This window comes from Podarcis cretensis (assembly GCF_951804945.1).
Source record: "Podarcis cretensis genome assembly, chromosome: 9".
NCBI lineage: Eukaryota > Metazoa > Chordata > Lepidosauria > Squamata > Lacertidae > Podarcis > Podarcis cretensis.
Genome location: NC_137178.1, coordinates 7941394 through 7963484, shown reverse-complemented (window position 1 = coordinate 7963484; position 22091 = coordinate 7941394). Strand labels below are relative to the sequence as shown.

At 43.1% G+C, this 22091-nt stretch overlaps 1 protein-coding gene across 3 annotated transcripts in view; it reads right to left on the bottom strand.

Moving 5' to 3' along the window:
* CTNNA2 (catenin alpha 2) overlaps window positions 1-22091 on the bottom strand; it is a 562131-nt gene that overhangs the window by 85435 nt on the left and 454605 nt on the right. For all 3 annotated transcript variants that reach the window (XM_079990774.1, XM_079990775.1, XM_079990773.1), the window contains exons 10-12: window positions 6763-6855; window positions 6250-6406; window positions 675-875 (exon numbers count right to left, since the gene is read on the bottom strand). In XM_079990774.1, coding sequence (XP_079846900.1) covers window positions 675-875; window positions 6250-6406; window positions 6763-6855 — 451 coding nt within the window. The remainder of the gene's footprint in view (window positions 1-674; window positions 876-6249; window positions 6407-6762; window positions 6856-22091) is intronic.

Sequence of the window (22091 nt, the reverse complement as noted above, 5' to 3'; positions counted from 1 at the left end):
ACTTCTGAGGGCTTATTGATGCTGCTGGGGCCCAGCCCCACAATACACAATCCTACTCCACACAATTCTTTTTTTCTGCTGCCGCCGCCACAGCAATGACAGCAATACCACTCACTGTCCTCCCTACAGGGTCCCCAGAGAAACATCTTCGAGGTGAGGAGGCAGGGGGTGAAGCTTTTTAATATGATTTAAGATGGAGTTCCATCAACGGTGACTGTTCACCAGCTTAATTTACCCAAAATGTATTGTCCTAGCCTATAAGCTCTACGATTTTATAAACTTCATAAATCTAAAGGCCCCTAAGGCACTGCATTCTGGGTAAATTAAGGTGATGGGTGCTGAGTTTGGCTCCTCTTCAAAAGCAGCAGCAGCAGCACCTACCCACTGCCCAAATGGCCATCTGGGGCCTGGTGAGGAAACTTTGCACAGCCAAGTTTGGCTGGTAATGGGCCTTTCTGAGACCCTGGGGTCATGGCGAGTGCCCAACTTGGTTGAACACTGGGACCAGGCCCGATTGCCCATGGTTCAGACCTATCAAACATGCTTCAACATGTAGTGGCGGTGACTGGGTCGGAAGCAGCACTATGCAAGGTTTGCCACAAGTCACAGAACCGATTGTTGATTGTCCTTAAATGGAAAGAAAAAGAAAAGAGCCATTTGCTGTCCGCACTCACCTGTTTCGGAAAGCAGCTTTGTCGCTTCTAGCACTTTCTCCGTGTAAACCCCAGCTTCGTAGTTTTCCATCTCGGCGTTAATGATATGGATGACCCTGGCTGCACGGCCTCGGATTGCCCCTGCGGTCCTGTCCAGCGTGTCAACATCTCCCTCTTGCAGTGCAATCACACATTTGTTGACGTCCTCCAGAATGTGGTTTTCTGCACGGACACAGATACACAAGACAGAAGGTTTGCTGCGTGGCTCCTTTCAAAGAACGGTTTGATCTGTCTGTGCAGCAAGGCTGAGAGATGGATCACAAACAAAATCCTAATTTGTGGAAGCATCTAGGGTAGGTGGAGATGGAATGAGATGACTGAGACGGGCCCAGTGCCACCCAGTGAATCCTTGGGTGAACAAGGTTAAAGTCCAGGTAGCCTAAAGCTCAATATTTCGCTAAGAAGCTCGGAGCTGGGCTAGCAGAGCCAAAATTAAAATAAAAGAACGACATATGACAGACTTCTGTCATATGAGACAAATGTGGATCTCTCCACAAGGCAGATGCCTCAATCCACTAGTTCATAGCTAGTGTAAAGGAAATCTGCTAGGAGTCACACTAGCAGTGCTGGTCACCATGACTCCCTCCCTAAGCACTGGCCTAGACTTCATTATTATAATCAGCACTGTTCATACCAGGAGAGATAAATGGGAGGAAGAAAAAAACCCCTGCAAATCCTCCTTAAAGAAAACCAAATCCTGTTCTCAGGGGAAATTATGCATTTCAATTTACTTATTTTGCATAAGCTCGTTCAGTTCGAATACTCAACTGGATATTTGAGCTTCAATAAAATTTCAGGGTGTTTTTCCCTCTCCATTGTTGGCAAAGAATGGCAAACTTGTAGGACAGAAATAAGAATATTAACAACAGCAACAATAATAATGTTGCCAGATCCCTGCCCCCAAAGAGCATACAATATAAATGTCAGCAGTAACCAAGACAATAGAGGAAAGGAAGCTTCAGCAGAGAGGAGGGAGAGGTAGTTTTCATTCATTCATTCATTCATTCATTCATTCATTCATTCCACACCTTTTTCATTGACAGGCTGAACAATGAGAGTCAAGGTAGTGTCATGCATGTAGGAGTCTTTTCGGCTGAGAGTTGGAACTAAGCAGGCTGGCCAACAGCATGCCTTATTTACTTGACACATTTTATCCCACTCTTAAGATTTATTTACCTAGGACAACATATGAGTTCCGCATAACCCCAGTAGATAGTGCTGGTTTTGACCTATAAAGCTTTAAACTGTTCAGGACTGCAATACCTCAAGGACCACCTCTTTGCATAGGAACCTACCCAGACCCTGAGATCATCTTCTGAGGCCCTCCTTCGTGTGCCTCCTCCTCGAGAGGTCCGGAGGGTGGCAATACAAGAACAGGGCCTTATCTGCAATGGCTCCCCATCTGTGGAATGCTCTCCCCAGGGAAGTTCGCCTGGCGCCTTCATTATACACCTTTAGGTGCCAGGCAAAAACATTCCTTTTTAACCAGGTCGTTGGTTAACCTGACTGACATCCTATACCCTTTTAAAATGTGGTTCTGTTTTGGGGGGTGCTATTGGGTTATTGTTCTTATTTTGATTTTATATATTGTGATTTTTTTCTGTAAACCACCCTGAGACCTCTAGGTATAGGGCAGTATATAAAAACAAACAAACAAATAGCTGTCAGCGGCTAGATTCTAGTTGTGGGTGGACTACCACAAACCCTCAGACTAACACCCTATATTCTTTTAAATGTGTTTGCAGGAGGCGGGGGTTATTGCTTTGTTCTTGTTCTTGTTCTTGTTCTTATTATGCATTTGGTGTTTTTATCTTGTATCTTTACGGACCTGAGATCTGCAGATAAAGGGTGGTATATAAATTTAATAAAAAAATATAAATAAAGATGCAGACACAAAGCTATTTCCCATTGAAACAAAGTTATGTATGTGTATGTATGTGTGTACACACACACACACACACACACACACACTTTTTAACTCCACTCAAGTTTTTCCCCCATAGACTTTGTAAAAAAAGACATGAAAAAAAATAACTGGGGGTGGGGAGCACTCCACCATCCTTTCTCTGCATCTGGCCTAATTGTGAAAAAGGCAAGAAAAACCAAAACTTTGTAATTCTAGTGGAAGAATGCAAATGAAGTAGATGCACAGCTATGCTGCAAGCCCTGTTTTACAGCTATTTGAAACCTCAGTTGACAAAATGCATCTACATCCTGGAGATTGCAGGCACGCAGTTGCAAAGTACATGGACTACTTTTTACGTATTTTCAAGGAACAAAACCTGCTAAGACATTTCCTCCTTTCCTTTGATCTTCTTGCAGCACATCTCCCAGAGGAAGAAGTGGCAATTGTTCATTTTGCATAACCACAAAGCTCTTTCCTCTATAAGCCAAACCTTGCTGAACAGCTGATGGAAGCTCCTCCAGCCCCCACAGCCTCTGACTTAGGCAACCACAAGGACAGAGAGGCAAGAAACCAAACAGGGCACAGAAGTTGAGGTGCTTGACTATTTGCAGATGGTACCCTTCCACTATCAACCACTGGGAAGCTTAGAAGTTTCTCATTTTCTTTTTAGCAGAGTGCACCCAAAATTCCATAGGAGATGAACTGGCTAGATAATGCAGTAACTGACATAGTTCCTATCAGCAAGGAGTGCTTGAGACAGCCAAATGGCAGCTATATGCTTGGAACCACTGGAGTAAAAAACAAGGTTCAAGGAGAACAGATGGTCCCAGAGAAGGTGAGTCTCTGTCCCTGACCTTGCTGATTTTGGGAGGTGTGTGCCAACAACTGAAGCAATTCCAAAATGCCTGCTTGGCCCACAGTTGTCATTTGTGCACAGAATTTACCATTTGTCTTACAGTGTTAGTTGCTGGGCAACTTCCTTTGCAAACCATTCTGCTAGTTTTCAACGTGCTTCTTGTGCTTTCCATAGCAATGCACAGCCAAAAGAGTTATGGGGGGAAATTAGAAATGTTTAAGGCGAGGTTTGAACATGTGGCTGCTGGAGCTCATTGCAACATTGACAGGCTCCTTCTCTCTTGGTCTGAATAAAGATTAGGGATGGCAAAAAGAGTAATAATAAATAATAAATTTTGAATAATAATAATAAATTTTCTTTATACCCCACCCTCCCCGGCCAAGGCCAGGCTCAGGGTGGCTAACGTCAGGTATAAAAACAATCGATTAAAATACAACTTAAAAACAGGATTAAAATACAACTTAAAATGCAGCCTCATTTCAGTGGAAGCCCAGATCAAAAACTGGGGGGAGAAAACGTCAAATCTTCACCAAGGCGAGCTATCCAGACTGATCCTATGTGGGCCAGAAAAGCCAGGGAAGTCCATCACAGAAGGAAAAGGAAAGAGGGGGAGGGGATCAGGCTGATTCCGAGCCAAAGGCCAGGCGGAACAACTCTGTCTTACAGGCCCTGCAGAAAGAAATCAGATTCCACAGGGCCCTGGTCTCATGAGACAGAGTGTTCCACCAGGCTGGAGCCGGTGTTGAAAAGGCCCTGGCTCTGGTTGAGGCTAATCTGACTTCCTTAGGGCCTGGGACCTCTTGAGTGTTGCTATTTATGGACCTTAAGGTCCTCCGTGGGGCATACCAGGAGAGGCGGTCCCGTAGGTACAAGTACTTATCCCGTGTAATATTATGTGTTGCAGTTTGTGCGCTGGTTACTTCAAGGCTGGATTACCGCAATGCGCTCTACGTGGGGCATCCCTCATTCTGGATATGGAAGCTGCGGTTAGTGCAGAATGCTGTGGCATGACTAATAATAATAATAATAATAAATATTATTTATATCCCGCCCTCCCCAGCCGAAGCCGGGCTCAGGGCGGCTAACAACATTAAAACAGTGTGACATTATAAAACATTATAAAAATGAATTAAAATCAAAATTGATGGCAACCATAAACTAAAGCTTTGTAAAGATTGCCAGAGGAGGGGGTCAGGCTGCGCCCTGACCAAATGCCAGGTGGAACAGCTCTGTCTTGCAGGCCCTGCGGAAAGATGTCAAGTCCTGCAGGGCCCTTGTCTCTTGTGACAGAGCGTTCCACCAGGTTGGAGCCGCAGCCGAAAAAGCCCTGGCTCTAGTTGAGGCCAGCCTAACCTCTCTGAGGCCTGGGACCCTCAAGGTGTTTTTATTTGAAGATCGTAAGTTCCTCTGTGGGGCATGCCAGGAGTGAGGCTTTGTCAGCATCTAACTCAGGCACCCCCAAACCTGGCCCTCCAGATGTTTTGGGACTACAACTCCCATCATCCCTAGCTAACAGGACCAGTGGTCAGGGATGATGGGAACTAACTCCTGTACTCAGAGATCTGCACGGGTTGCTGATTTGCTAGCAAGCCAGGTTCAAGGTGTAACTATTAGTTTATCAAGTCCATAACAACTTGGGACCAGTTTACCTACAAAACTGCCTTACTCCACATGTGCCCACTTGACCACTTCGACCGGCACAATTGGCACAATACCCACAACACATCTGTAAGAACTTGATTGTTTAGTGTGGCGGTGGCTACACTTTGGAACTCCTTGCTTATTGAGATCAAGCAGGCACTTTCACTGTACTCTTTTTGCCACCTGCTAAAAACCATTCCTGTTCAGACAAGCCTACCCCAGATGCTTAGAAAGTTGAGGTGCTCTTAATCTGTTTTGGTATTTTAGCTTTTGCAAATTTTAAAGTATTGTGCATTTTTCTGGTTCTTGTTTTATCTTTTTGTAAACCACTTTGATGCTTTTGACAACCAAGTGGAGTATAAAACTTATGAAAATAATAATAATAATAATAATAATAATTCATATAAAAAGCACCAGGTTGGACATGTGTAGGATCCATCAATGGATCCATGTGTACTAGCTGCAATGGCTATGCTTTACCTCCACTGTCAGAGGCAGCTTGCTTCTGAATACCAGTCACTAGAAACCACAGGATGGGAAAGTGATTTCGCACTCAGATCCTGCTTGTGCATTTCTCATTAGGGCATCTTGTCGGCCACTATGAGACCAGATGGGCCTTTGGCTGGATTCCATCAGGGCTCTTCTTATATTATATACTTATGAAAGCCCATTTTCATTTCAATGGCTCATGCTTTGCATCACCATTATAAAATATGGCCTCTTCTTGATGGGCTGGCTCACATACTTAGATGGCAGCACCTGCCCTTTGGAACTGCCTCCCATTATATATCAAGAAAATGCAGTCTCTATTGCCCTGTTGAATATAATCCTTTTTAAACAAGCCTATAAGTTGAGATTTATATCCATGTTGGTATCTGTATTGGATTTGAATTGATTTTATACACATGCTGCTGTTTCAAATCGCTTTCTCTTTGTGTGTGTGTGTTGTATTGTTCCTATATATGCAATTGTTACTTTTTAGGTTTTTCATAGTTTCATTGTATTGAAAAATCACTTAGAGATGCCCTAAGGGAAGTGATTCATGCTTTGATAAAGCTTGGCTTGGCTTATGAAGACTCATCCTGGAACAATTCCACCTGTTCATTTAATGGATGTTGTTTGGATGGTGTTACCTGAGACGGAGAGGAAATCATCCACAGAAGTGATGTCGTCAACGGCCTCGGTGAGAACCCGCACTTGCTTCTCCCACTGGTCTTTGAAGACGTCCATGTTGTCCTGGGCCACTTTGCTCTGGGGCCTGGCAGCCAATGTCAGGGCTGCGTTTATCACCTATGAGTCAAAATTGGTTCTTGTGAGCAATGACAAAGAGAAAGAGAGAGGGAGAGAGAGAGAGAGAGAGCAAGAGAGAGACCCTTCTCAAGGGAAAAAAAGAACAATTTGATTAAAGACTACATTAAAAGCCCAGCTGTGTGCTTTGATCGCTCCGTTCATTAAGCGAGGCTCAGTATACAAATGCATTTTTCGCTATTTGGGCAAGGCAATCAACAATATAATGGAAGGCACAAGACTCTAATCTTCGTACCGGGTGTTTTTCTATGTCAAGCACCTTATGCTCTTTAATACTGCAGAAGGCTTCCAAGTATATACACGCACAGACATATTTTTCATGCACAAATATGGCTTACCTGTGGACACAGACTATCAATCTGGGTTGCTGCCATGCGGACTAATTTTACACCTTCTTCGTTATTGGAAATTGAACAGGCCAAATTGGCAACCTGCAATAAAAGCCAGCAAAAATAAAAATAAAAGATGGGTTTGCTGGCAATATGGAGAATTCTCCCCTCTCTCTTTTTTATTTGTACGGAAAAATGCCCAGGAACAAAGAAATTGCATGTTAAGGGTATTAGCTTCTTGTGAGCCTTCATCAATCTTGGTCAGAAACCTCCCAAAGTGAAAGTAAGGCCTAAAGGGGGGCAGAAAGTTCACCTTACCAAATCTATCTTTGTTCCTGGCTGAAAGGACAAACTGCTGAATGGACATGATGCGGTACATATAACCAGAAAGATCCCCTATGCCTTGAGGTCCCTTAGGAAGGTAGGAACGGCCGAATCTGTCAATTTCAGGTTTCTCATTTTCTCAACCTTATCTTTAGTTCTCCACATTTATGTATCACTTTTGACTTTTTAAAAAAAGTTCTCATGAAATTTCCTTCGTAAGTGCAAATTCATCCCCCTAGAGACATTTTTGCAAAGCATGTTCCCCTGATATAATTCATCTTTGCATGCTATTTTCTTTTTTAAAAAATCCACTCTACACTAGCATGAACATTTCCGTACACATTGCGTGGCTGGAGAACTGCTCTGCAAAATTTGGAGAAGTGTGCATTTTGAAGGATGGCTGTGTTTCGACTAACATATTGTTCCCAAAAGGGTGAATTTGGTAGATTCAACTTTAAATGTGAACTGAATCAAATTTCTCCCCCATCCATGTCCTATGCACAGGGAGCTTTGCACTGAAAAAGAATGGGAAGTTCGGGTGCATTGGAAATGGTTACTTGGTGTTTTTGTACTGTCAAGAAAATACATCCACGAATCACTTCCTCTTCGGCAAACTAAACTCTGGCTATTTCCAACGTTAAGACCTCTGAAGCTGCTATATAGACTGCCTCTTGACCTGTAGCTTGTGAATAGCTCTCTGAAAAAATTTCTCAGGAGATTGTCTATTTATCAGAAGAATTATTCATGCTTGAACTCCCTCTGCCTCTCCTACGCTTTTATTAACAATAAATGCAAACATGTTATCTGGCCCTGGTTCAAATCCCATAAATACCCCATGTTGCTAATCTCTAATGCTAATTTTGGATAGAGAACTGTGTCACACAGAATCATGGCAAATGATGTGGATCAAGCCAATGGTCCATTCAATCCAGTATCCTGTTCCCACAGTGGCAGACCTGTGGAAAACTTGCAAGCAGCACCCAATCACAACAGCAGGTTCCCAGAAACTGGTTTTCAGAAGGTATTGTCTCTGACCGATGAGGTAGAGCACAGCCATCATGGCTAGTAGCTACTGGCAGCGTTATCCTTCATGATTTTGTTATCCACTGCTATTAAGGCTGTGGTTTTCAAGAAACACTCTGTCAACATCTACAGAAGCAAGAACTTCTCTCCCTCCAGATATCACCCCCCCACACACACACAATAAAGTAAAATAAAATATGTACAACACTTAAGCTTTAAGAAGTTTAGAAGAGGAACTCCTGGCCTGAAAACTTTTTAATGTTAATCAAACAAATAAGCAAAGCAAGTTGAGTGGCAGATGTGAAAAATGAAGCTAGATCTGGCTTGAGTATCTGAAAAGCTTATCGACTCCAAATTCTAATTCTCTATTAAAACCCAAAAATGGGTTTAATAAATATTCTGCTTGGGTATTATTTATTGTGCCCAGAGGCAAAGCTACCAGTTGGAAATGATTCATGAATGAGTTCAAATGCCTCTGTTCCTCTTTTGCCATTCCTTTGGTCTCCCCTCGTGGCATTAATCTGTTCCAGTTTCCAAAGCACAGCACCATATAAGCACGGATCCATCTGTTCAAGTAGCATTCCCCACCCCCCAGCTCTCCCAATTTCACTCCACTGTTATCAAGGACGCAACTTACATGCATTGCCATGTCAATACCTATGGAAGCAACAGCCATTCTAGGCGCCAAGAAAAGCCTTCCAGACACATCCCGGCCCAGCTCTTGATTGAAACGTGAGGGATCTTGTTTTTATTTCAAAGGGAGACAAATGAATTGGCCTTTTCACTAACAGCCCTGCAGCGCCCACGTCAGAAATGCTCCGTTAAGATGACAGGCTCCAGCTGATTTGCTGTGTTTGCTCGTCAGCTGCTGCTTTGCATACATCAAACGATACCCCTAATCTTCATTAAAAAGCCCCCAAAAGCTACAGCAAACAGTAATTAGGATGCAAAGGCAGGGCTAGGGATTCAGATCCTTCAACTTAAAAGACATAGTGCAGGATTAGGGGCCTTAAACACTAGCAAGGAACATTAAAGTTCAGATGGGCGGGCGAGACAGAGGCATGTGCTTCTCCTATTACAAAATAAGCCATCTTTCAAGCTTCCTTTCCCCTTTTATGATCATCAAGATGAAAGCACTGTCCTAAGGCTCCAAAAGCACTATATATCTAACCTGTTCTCGAGTCCACTGAATATCACCTGAAAGCCACTTTAATGGCACCATAATAGGGTACCTTGTAATGGCAACAGAACCATCAAGCTAGTGGCGGGCTAAGAAAAGAGAAGCCTTTTCAATGCATCACTAGTGGGTCATCTTGGACTCTTTCTTTGTATGGGGGGTGGGGGGAATCACATGCTGAATACAGTAATGCTTAGGTCTGACTTTAAGTGCTGTCCTGCTTTTTAGAAGCAACAATTCATCAATTTTCACCAAGCTAGGCTGCAGATTGAGTCAAGAAGCCTTCCCCAACCTTGTGTTCTCTAGTTGTTTTCAACTGCAGCTACAGTTGGCCCCAGCCTGTTGGGAGCTATAGTCCAAAACAGCTGGAGGGCACCAGGTTGGGTAAGGCTGTTTTAAGATATTAAAATGCAGGCGGCGGGGAGGATGGCTGTGAGGCAAGGCACACTGATAACTGTTTATCACACTCATGATACGCCAGTGTGGTGTAATGGTTAATAGCAGTGGACTTGTAATCTGGTGAACTGGGTTCGATTCCCCGCTCCTCCACATGCAGCTGGTGGGTGACCTTGGGCTAGTCACACTTCTCTGAAGTTTCTCAGCCCCACTCACCTCACAGAGTGTTTGTTGTGGGGGAGGAAGGGAAAGGAGATTGTTAGCCACTTTGAGACTCCTTAGGGTAGTGATAAAGCAGGATATCAAATCCATACTCTTCTTCTTCAACGTCATCATCATGGGGTGTAATGATGGAGAATCCTGCTTGGAGGGTGTTTACCGCTTCTTAATGGAAGTCCCACAAATATACTTCATTCTATCAAGTGAGTGTCACAATGCTTTGAAAGAGCTTGCAATGAGGGGATGCTCATCATCATCAAAAAAGTAGATGACACCAAACTGGGAGGGCTAGCTAACGCCTCAAGTGACAGAATTTGATTCAAGATTACTTTAACAGATTGGAGAACTGGCTCCAAAATAAGAGAAATGATTTCAATAGGGACAAATGTCAGGTTCTGCACTTAGGGGTAGTCACCTCAGAAAAGGCACATTCTTGTGTTACTACTTTCCAGATCTCTCATGGAGGAGGCACACAAAGAAGATGACGATCACAGGGTCTAGGCTGGTTCATATGGAAAGAGGTGGTCCTTGAGGTATTGCGGTCCTGAGCCATTTAAGCTTTAGTAGTTCAAAACCAGCACTTTGAGTTGGGCATAGAAACTAATCAGCAGCAAGTGCAGTCTGGCCAGGATCATTGTGCTGTGCTCAAACCATTTTGCCCCATTTTGCTGAATTCTGCACTAGCTGAAGTTTCCAAACCATCTTCGGAGGCAGCCCTATGTATAATACATTGCAGTAATCTAACCTAGAGATTACCAGAGCATAGGTGGCAGAAGTTAGGCTATCCTTGTCCAGACAGGGGTGCAGCTGGGCCACCAGCCGAAACTGATGGAAGGCACTCTGTGCCACTGAGGCCACCTGAGCCTCAAGTGAAAGCAAAGGATCCAAAAGTAAAGGTAGGGTAAAGGTAACGTAAAGGACCCCTGGACAGTTAAATCCAGTCAAAGATTACTATAGGGTGTGGCATTCATCTCACATTTGTGGAGGATGGAGCCGGCGTTTGTCCACAAACAGCTTTCTGGGTCATGTGGCCAGCATGAATAAACCACTTCTGGTGCAACGGAACACCGTGACTGAAGTCAGAGTGCACAGAAACGCCATTTACCTTCCCACCACAGTGGTACTTATTTATCTACTTGCACTGGCGTGCTTTTGAACTGCCAGGTTGGCAGGAGCTGGGACAGAGCAGCAGGAGCTCACCCCGTCACATGGATTTGAACCTCTGACCTTCCGATCAGCAAGCTCAAGAGGCTCAGTGGCTCAGACCACAGTGCCACCCATGTCCCGATCCAGAAGTACTCCCAAGCTATGTACCCGCTCCTTCAGAGGCAGTGTAACCCAAGCTTCACTTTGTTGTCTCTCATCCAGTCCTTTACAGAGGCAAGACATCAGTCCTGCACATCCACTGCCTTGCCTGCAGATGTAAAGGAGAGGTAGAACTGTGTGTCCTTAGCATATGGCTGTCAATGTACTCCAAAACTCTGGAAAACCCCATGCTTAAGCAAAGGTTAGATCTGCTATGGGTGATGTAGCTGAGATTCCTGTAATACAGTGGGTTGGAATAGATGAACCTCAGGTTCCCTTCCAAATCTACAATTCTATGATTCTATGAACTGTAATAATACCCCATGTATGCCTGGATGGAGGATAGTGTTGTATGGGGTACGTTGTTTTAGAAGTTGAACGCACACTCACACTATTGATCCAGACTCTACACGCATCCACACAGCATGTGTGCATCTTCATCATATCTACTTCGGCCTTCAGGAACTGATCTAAGTCCATTTGTCACTGTGGGAGCATCCATACATTTAAGGAGAACTAGGTTCTTGCCAACGCAAGTGGCCCATAAAATATATATGCATGCCAAAGTACCTGGCTAAATTGGTTTCTAAATTACTATTCATTAAGTGGCTCAAGCTGCTAAATGTGTGCTTTTTGTAAGGCTGATTCAACAGAAGTAGAAGAAGAAAGGCCTTTTTATTAGAAGGTCACAGAGATTAGCTCTGCAACTGGACAGCTGACTCAGCTAGGAAAACAAAGTCCATGGAGGGCATTACTATTACTATTACTATTACTATTACTATTACTATTACTATTACTATTACTACCAATGATGGTTAATTCCACAAACAGGTATAAAAGAAAAATAAGCCATTTAGCACCATGCAGGTAAGTTGGTTTCTTGCACTGTGAATTTTCAAGCCAAATTCATCAAAAGCAAAAAGTGAATTGGGGAGGCAGGGTGCAGGCTAAACCAGGCTTATCTTGGGTTTCATCTTGAGTGGAGGGCAAGGCAAAACTGGGAGGGAACAATCCAGAATAAATTCTCCTTCTTGCTAAGCCCAGCGAGCAAGACTGTTGAACATGTAAATGGTGTCCTCTGTCTGGTGAGAACAGGGACTTGCCTCATTTTGGAGAAGTTTAGCCTTTGATGATTCTCCAGGTGAGCACAGCTGGACACACCATCTTCTACCTCTCAATTTGGCAGCAAGTAATTCTGCATTGAGTTTGGGGAGACCGGTTCATTCTACTTTTAAAATGTTGGGCCCACAACAAAAGGGGTGGGGTGGTGATTAGAGGCGGACTTTGGGCTTTTAAATTTCAGTGGCCCCTTGTGCGATGCCAAAATTGGACACACACCCTGCCTCCCACACTCCGTTCTAAATCCTTATTTTGGTGCCCCCTGTGGCGCCCTCTCAGCTCTGCACCCAGTCCAGTGCAGGTGAACCATTCACTCTCACTTAAATCTGCCTCTGGTGGAATTGTAAAAGGACTGAGTTTGTCACACAAGCCTTTTAACTCTCTTGCTCCCCTTCCCCATACTGGTCCATCTTCCATGCCACTTCTCTGCTGTTTTCCTCATTTTGTTGCTTTCCCTTCCTCTTTGCTTGCATGCTTCTCCTGACATTTCCTGCTTTCTGTCGCTCTGCTCCTTTACAGCCCTCCCACACTCATGTGCTTGTTCACCTCTTCCCCTTGTCTATTGTCATCCCTGTCTCTGTCGACCCCACCTCCCTCGCTCTGACTTCTCAGTTCCTCCTACCAGCTGCATCTGGTTCTGCCCTCATCACTCTCGTTCACCCCTTCCCTGCCCCCTCGCCTCCTACTCTGTTTTATCCTGTCTTCATCCCACCTCCTTCCTCCTCTAAGCTGCCTGTGCTCCATCCCCTCCATCTCTTCCCTTCCCCTATTTCCCTTATATTTTCTGGTACTTCCTGCTTCCTCCTCTGATCAAATGCAGATAGTGGCTTTGTGCAGTCTGCTGTGGATTCATGTGACAAGAGACCTGGGTTATTTATGCAAGTGATGCATGCATAGTGCTTTTTAAGAGTTTGGAGAGAATCTTTTTTTTTTTTAATAATAATATTTATTAATTTTATAAAACAAAAATCCACATAGATAACAACAAGATCTTTCTCATTAACCACGTTTCATTCACATCTTTGGACTTCCTCACATCTCTTGTTCCTGCTTTCTAAACACATAGATTCTTCTAGCAAATTATTCACTTAATTCAATTTATATCATTTAATTATCCAATATTAAATCTCAAATCTTATAATTTAAAACACTCTGGTTCTAACATATTGTTCATCCAAAATTTGTCTTTTCTTTCAGTCACAATTAAATTTATATTCTTTGTAACTAATTTGTTGGAACCATCTTATTGCGGATCTTACATCTTTCTTAACATTCATACAGTTTACAATATTTTTGTAGATAGTCCTTAAATTTCTTCCAATCCTGAGAATCTGCCCTCTTTGCTATTCCTTCCTCCCTCCCTCCCTCCCTCCCTCCCTCCCTCATTCCCTCCCTCATTCCCTCCCTCCCTTTTGCTAATCTTGGTGTGCACCCTTAAACATTACTATTATAGGAAAGCATGTCCCATAGTGCAACCCATTCACTGTGTCTGCTGTCCTCATTCTAGATGAGTGCAGTTGAAACATTAGGAAGAACTTCCTGACAGTAAGAGCTGTTCGACAGTGGAATTTGCTGCCGAGGAGTGTGGTGGAGTCTCCTTCTTTGGAGGTCTTTAAGCAGAGGCTTGACAACCATATGTCAGGAGTGCTCTGATGGTGTTTCCTGCTTGGCAGGGGGTTGGACTGGATGGCCCTTGTGGTCTCTTCCAACTCTATGATTCTATGATTCTATGAATACACAACTAGTCCATAGACACTTAGGTACAGATTTCCAGCAGGTTTGGGATTTGTTTATCTCATTTTAGAAATTCAATACAGTGGTAGCTCAGGTTACATACGCTTCAGGTTACATATGCTTCAGGTTACAGACTCTGCTAACCCAGAAATAGTACCTCGGGTTAAGAACTTTGCTTCAGGATGAGAACAGAAATTGTGCTCCAACGGCGTGGCGGCAGTGGGAGGGCCCATTAGCTAAAGTGGTGCTTCAGGTTAAGAACAGTTTCAGGTTAAGAACGGACCTCCAGAACGAATTAAGTACTTAACCCGAGGTACCACTGTATCCTGCTCCACTTCTCCACATGGTGATCTGTAGCACCTATAATTGGAGATTCCATTTCATATGAAAGCAACAGATGGACAAGTTAACCATAGCTCATTTCGGAATGACTCATAAATAAGTCAAACCATTTCCCCCAAAAATGGAACATGGCCCTGTTTTATTTCTGAAACAGTCTGAAATAGATGCCACTAGGCACCATTTGAGAGTCAAGGATCACTTATCACTCCACTGAAATACCAGGGGACAACAAAAGAGGTTTAAAGGTGTTCTAAAGGCAAATCTAAACAAATATAGTATAGTAGTATAAGCGCTGATAACTGGGAAACACTGGCCTGCGAGTGTCTGGAAAACAGCCTTTACCAAAGGTGTTGAGGACTTAGAAGACGCATGAACTCAGGGTGAAAAGGAGAAACGAGCTAAGAGGAAGGCACATTTGGCAAACTCTCACTGTGATCAACTCCCACCTGGAAACCTATGTCCCAACTGTGGAAGGACATGTGGATCCAGAATTAGCCTCCAAAGTCACTTACGGACTCACTGTTAAGACTGTGTTCATGAAAGACAATCTTACTCAGCTATGAGTGATCACCAAAGAAGAAGATCACTCCATCAAATTCAGGTTACATGCACAAGTACACATTTATCTGGCAAAATGTCTCATTGAACTTAATAGGATAGGATTGTGCTGTAGGTGGAATAACTTTGATGAATCTGTATGAGCAAAAAAAACCCTGTTGTTTTCCATCCCAATGCAAAGGACTCTCTTGCCCCCAGAATCCTCAGTGGAAAGGTGAGTGTTAACTACCCACCAGCCTGCAAGCCTTATGATCTTTGCATCTTATTTGAGGTGTGCATTATGAGATCCCAAAGCTTTTAACTGAGCCAAAGGCCAGAAAGTTCCAGTGGCATCTTTCCTCCTACAAACATATTAAGGGCTTTGGGTGGACTAAGGAACACCCCTCTCTTCCCTGCCAAAGGCCACCCCAACATTATACACAGACCCTGCCCCTGCCAACAGGGACAGATGGGGAAATAGTGTTGGAAGCGACAGGGAGAAATTAAGGTGATTGATTTATTTTCTAAGGCACACGGATAAACACTTTTTACTTCCTGATGGTGCACATTTATGCTCCTTCCATTCGCAGAAGAAAAATTTATTACGCCTATCTGACAGAATTCCTTCTGCGAAGGTCAGAGATAAATGGGCACATCCATCTCCTTTTACCTGTCTTCCCCCAAATTGAGGGTTCTTTTTCAATGTTCAATCTGAGAGTGGAGTAAAGGGGGGTGCTGGTTTTGTTTTGTTTTTTACCTCCACTCCACCACCAGTTCTACCTGTTTATTTATTTTCCATATTGGAAAGAAAGCACTGAACAAACAGTGCAATGAGAAATAAGCAAGGAACAAGAGATGTTTAACTGTTCCCTGATGATGAAGGGGGCAAATCTGCAAACCCACCTCCCACGCAAAGAACACAGTGCTTGCGAATGGGCACAAAATCTTCCCAGATATGTTGATGTGCCTTCAACTTTCCTATGAAGTCATGACCAATTATCTGCAGCGCACACTGTGACAGGACAAAGCAAAGATTAACTCCGTGCCAAACAGAGGCAAAATTTTAATAACACAGCTTCTGTGTTGTTGTTCTTTTCAATGGAGGGGAGATGATTTGAATCATTGCATGGTTGGCATTATTTAATCAATCTGTTTATTTCCATTTCCAGCCACTGCGATATACTAGATAGAGTGCTGGGGCTGGGGGCTGGGGCAACCTGTGGGTTCTCTTGGACTGGATTGGAGGGTCCATGGCGTGAGATATGTCTGCATGCTTCCCAGTGAGTAGACAGGAATGCACCCTAGGCACAGAGGGAGGTAATTGAATGCCTAAATATAAAGCACATATCGGCATTTTTACCGACTGTCCTACTACTAGACATTTACATACTCACATACCTCCAGGCAAGCAAGAGATACTATCACAGTTCAAGGCAGGCTTGGCCCACCTATGAGGCAGAGTGAGGCAATCGCCTCAGGCGGCAAGCTGGGGACATCTAGGCCCTGAGAAATGACCTGATCACTGCCTCCTGCACTTGTTGCCCATTTCTTTGATGAAAATAGAGACACCTTATTTTTTTAATAATAATAATAATAATAATAATAATAATTATTATTATTATTATTATTATTATTATTATTATTATTATTTAATTATTATTTATACCCGGCCCATCTGACTGGGCTGCCACAGCCAATATGGGTGGCTTCCAACATATATAAAAACATAATAAAACATTAGACATTAAAAACTTCCCTATATGGGCTGCCTTCTAAAGGTTGTATATTCAGGTAGGTAGCCGTGTTGGTTTGACACAGTCAAAATAAATAAAAAAATTGTCCAGTGGCACCTTAGAGACCAAGTAAGTTTGTTCTGGGTATAAGCTTTCATGTGCATGCACACTTCTTTAGAATGCACACAAAAACTTATACCCAGAACAAACTTACTTGGTCTCTAAGGTGCCACTGGACAATTAATATATATATATATATATATATATATATATATATATATATATATATATATTAAAGGTTGTATAGTTACTTGTCAACTTGACTTAGAAGTCACATAACTCCATACCTGCCAACATTTATCCAATGAAAATAGGGATATCCTAAGGGAAAGTGGGACAATCTGGGATCAAATCAAAAACTGGAATGACTTTTGTAAATCCAGGACTGTCCCTGGAAAATAGGGACAGTTGGATGGTCTGCCACTGCCTTCAGCATGCCAGGGCTTCCCTGGGCAATCTCCAGTTGCCTCAGGCGGTGGCAGCAGTCATCATTTTCCATTTTGCCTCAGGTGGCAAAGCATACTCGGTTGACCCTGGTTCAAGGGCATACTATGGTTAGGTAAAATCACTTGTTTTAGCGATGAACAGGGCTAGTGGTGTGTCTGACCTACGGGGAATCCCAAGGGCCAGACAGAGAGATCTGGAGGGGTGCATTTAGCCCCCAGGTCTGAGGTTTCTATATCCCTGGTGTACAGGATATGCACCCTACACTGCAGGAAGCTATTCAGAGTTACTGGATCCAGTGCTACGGAGTCACTGGGCAGGCTTGATTGACCCTTTTGCATGAGGGGAAAACAACATTAGTGCTTTGGACTACAGTTCCAGTAAGCCCCATCAAGTATGGTCAGACATGATGGGAGTCCACCACATCTCAAAAGTAGAACATTAGTGAGCCCTGCCCTACGTGATTGCCGGTGGGATGAAGAAGCACCATCACCATAACTGGGAATTGAACACACACACTGTTGACTTGAATAGATGCAACTTACATGAGGTCCATAAATGCACTTAAAATGAGGAGCCCAGCGCCATTTTGGGTGCTGCCATAAAGAAGGCTGATCACCGAAGAATTGATGCTTTTGAATTATGGTGCTGGAGGAGACTCTTGAGAGTCCCATGGACTACAAGAAGATCAAACCTCTCCATTCTGAAGGAAATCAGCCCGGAGTGCTCACTGGAAGGACAGATCCTGAAGCTGAGGCTCCAGTACTTTGGCCACCTCATGAGAAGAGAAGACTCCCTGGAAAAGACCCTGATGCTGGGAAAGATGGAGGGCACAAGGAGAAGGGGGCGACAGAGGACGAGATGACTGGACAGTGTTCTCGAAGCTATCAGCATGAGTTTGACCAAACTGCGGGAGGCAGTGGAAGACAGGAGTGCCTGGCGTGCTCTGGTCCAGGGGGTCACAAAGAGTTGGACACGACTAAACAACTAAACAAACAAGATTGCAGAAATGAGAATGGCTGCCTTTGTGAAGGTCCACATAGCCGATGCGGTCTTCATCACGATGCAAGCCCCACCAACCGGCACACACATGGCTCCACATTTCCGATCCAGGCCTAAGAGCTACTTTGGGTTTGCTATTTGACCTTCCAAACCACAGGATGAAAGGTATACCCCAGGGTCCAATGAAGGATTATTTGTTTTTCCTCTTGTAGAGAAGGAACGACAAAGTGAGTGTTGCTCAGACCAACCTTTGCTTGTTTATTTTTCCAAATGGCATGATGCAAACAGAATTATTGCTGTAACTTCAGAAGTTCTGCATCATTGAATACAGAAACGGGGGGGGGGGGGGGATCCCAGCTATCCAGCTGAGATCTGATAGTGGTATAGGAAGATTCTGGAGCACACAGCCAACAGATTCAGCTTCCCTCTTAAAGATTCTTCTTAGAGTTAAGACTCACCATGTAAGCTTGAAATAAGAGTTTTTATTTATTTATTCCTCTAATACTTCAGCAACACCACCACCATGAAAAAATGTTGCTTTTTTATTTTTCAAAGGTGCAGGCAGGGGAGGGGAGACAGACAAATCTACAACATGGGGGGGAATAGAACAATTTGTTGTAGACTTTGGCTATTGCAACATTAATCACTGAATGCACTGAATACATATCTCTAAATTATGGGATGTCTAAATTAAAGTCTGCATTTTTCTGGGTTTGGCTACAGTTTAATCTTTATTAGAGAGCTAACGGAACTGTACAAATTTTCAGCTGAGCAGTAAACCAAACCATATGGCCTATCTGATTAAGGACTGCTACGGGGATAATATCCCTGATTAGGCCTCACATATTATCCCAGTCCTCAGAGATTTGCAGTTTAACTCATGAAAGCAGATTACCTTTTCCAAAGAAGTATTATTAGCTCGTAAATACATAAGACCGTTTGCGCATAATTGTGCTGCCTTTCTCTCCATTTCAAAGCCCTCTGATTAGATGGCTTCTCTTGCAGTGCTTAAACAAGCAAACAAAAAATTAAAAATATTTCAGGCCGACTAAACGCAATTTTCGTAATGACTTTCTAATAAGCATAACTTAAAAGAAATATTTTCAGCAACCCACTCTTGTGCAGCACAAAACAGGAAAGAAAACACTAATTGGTTTTTTATTATTATTAAAAAATGCATAAGTTTCCAAATGGGGCTCTAGATTAAAGAAAAAGATGATCTGCTAAAACATGAATTTAGCTGTTGATGTCTGAATGCTCTTGATAATTTTACTACAAGAGCTAATCCCAACCTAGCATTTCTCCTTCAGAGAAGAATATCTCTGAAGCGCCAAAGCTCAGTGGTTTAGCATCTGTCTTGAGTGCAGAAGGTCTATGGTTCAATACCTATTATCCCAGGAACAGCTGGAAATGTCCCCTGCCTGAAACCCTGGAGAGTTGCTGCCAATCAATGTAGACCAAGTATGTAGCACCTGTGGTCCTCCAGATGTTGTTGAATTGCAGCTCCCATCATCCCTGGTCATTGACCATGCTTGCTAGGGCCAAATGTTCTCTGCCCCTGGTGGAGACAATACTAAGCTAAATGGATCAATTGTCTGACTCTGTATAAGGCAGCTCACTAAGTTCCTATTTGTGGAAGGATACCAGGTCATTTCTTCATTGCATTAAATGAGAACTACACTGCGGCTGCATTCTATTTAAATCTGAAAAAATGGAACTTGCTGCCCTCTATAGCAGGCAAGAGCAGATGGAAGATTTCCATTCCGTTTTGGCTAGCTGAAGGTTTGCTGTTTGTGAGTGCAAGAGCGGGCTGTGGCTTGCATTTTCTTGCCAAACCGCTGGGGAACGAAGGCCCAACTCTTCAGTCTAATCCTCAATTTTAATTCCAGCAGGGATGGAACACCTTGGACTGAAGCTTACACATAACTATTTGCTCTTGCATTCCTAACACAACAGCTGCGATTTTAATGAGGATTTCAAAAATATCCTTTCCCTGTTTTCCATTACTCTGTATCTTGTATTTGCTTCCTTGCAAAGAAAAGTGACATAGCAAACCCAAACTTTCTCATCCCCTTTTGATGTGCAATTTTCTTCATGGTAAGGAGGCCATCGTTTTATCTGTGATGGGGGAAGTGGGTGGTTTTCTTATTGCAACCAAAACGGCAACCCCAATACACAAGAGTCTTTGTGGAGTGTAAGCTCTTGGGTAGCCATTTCCCACAAAAAATGCATCTCTTGGGGGACTTTTGGGTGACTTTCACAATGCTCAAGGCGATTGCTGAAACACAGTTTTAAGGAGGACTATGGCAGATTCCAGATTATTGAGTCCTGGGTAAACCATACTTAGTCATTTAACACAGAACCAAAGTTTCCATTTTAGTACCCATTTGTGAGTAGTGCACAAATTTCAGGGAAATGGTGTCTTAGAGATTTCTCAGTCTGGTGGTGTTACCTTGGAGCCACATCTGGCAAAATTTAAGCATATTAGAATGCTTGAATCCTTAGACAATGGTAACACTAAGGTTCTGGATCTAGAGGAGAAAGAGAAAAATAACGGACTGGAAGGGGGGAAAGGCCTTATGTCTATGAAAAGTAGGCATTGGGACTTAGCAATGATTTAATGTGCTTTATTAATGTATCAGAAACTTTGTGGCTAGAATAAGGAGGATATACCCTGCCCCCAAATTTTCTGAACAAATGCACTGTACAGAGTGTGTTTACTTGAAAAGAGAGCTTTTCATAGCCTCTGATATTTGAAGGCATCTGACCTAATAGGTTTTGGATCCAAGTAGGTGGTTATGACCTCTGATAGCACTGTCCTCTCTCTCTCTCTCTCTCTCTCATGTGTGTGTGTGTGTGTGATCCAAAAGGAAACAGTTTACTGAACTGAAATTGAAGGCACATTGCCTCAGAGGACTTTCTAGTATGGCAAGCCAGGAGGGACAATACGTTGCAAAGAAGGCAGGGACATCCAGGTGGGAAAACTAAGGAGGAACTCTCCCCGCCCACAGGCAAAATAAAAAGCCAGCTCAGTGTTAACTGAGCATGTTCAGTGGTCATTAAATGCTGACAGTCTGTTGGTGAGATAGAGATGGAAAACGAGGGAAGGAAGAATGCAATGGATTTATCCTGGAGAAGGCTGTGGCTATCTGGATGGAACTTTGAACAGAAATGTCCCTCACTGCAAAAATGTTTAGAATCTTGTTGCTACAGACACTTCACCAGCACCTACAAATATGCAACTTTCGCTTTCAAAAACCAAAGTAATTGATATCCACAGTGTATGCCTTCCTTGGTTCCCTCTCCGTTAAAAGCCACATACAATCCTCTCCCACCTATATATTTCTGCAAGTTGCATTTCTAATTTATCTTGACTTTTCCTCTAAGCAGATTGTTAAATGCAGTGTGATATCTAAGAGCAACATATATTTAAACAAAATGTTAATATCTTTATTTTTAGACACAATGGTTCTTGCGTTAATATAACACTGAATGATTAAGACTAAGTGGTGATATTTTCCTTCTGCTGAGGAAAACAAGAAAGGGCTGTAATTTGAACCTTAAAATGTGAATGGTTAAACAAACCTAAGCATTTATTCCGGTGACAACTAATGATGTATTCGGAAAGCCTCGGCATTAAATAGCAAAAGAAATTTAAGAACCTGCTTTCTAACTAACATAACTTTTTATAGCTTTTTGGGTGTGTGCACACTTGTGTGCATACATGTTGCTTGGGTGTGTTTATGCACACTATCAAGGGCTGTCAATGGCTACTAGCCATTATGATGTGGTTCTACCTCTAGTACTGTTAGGCTTCAAGGAATCTGATCCCCTTCCCTCACAGCTAGTAATTGGAAAGACAAGAAGCTCTTACCAAGGTATTTTATTCAATATCCATAGAGAGAGACACTGCATGCTGTCTC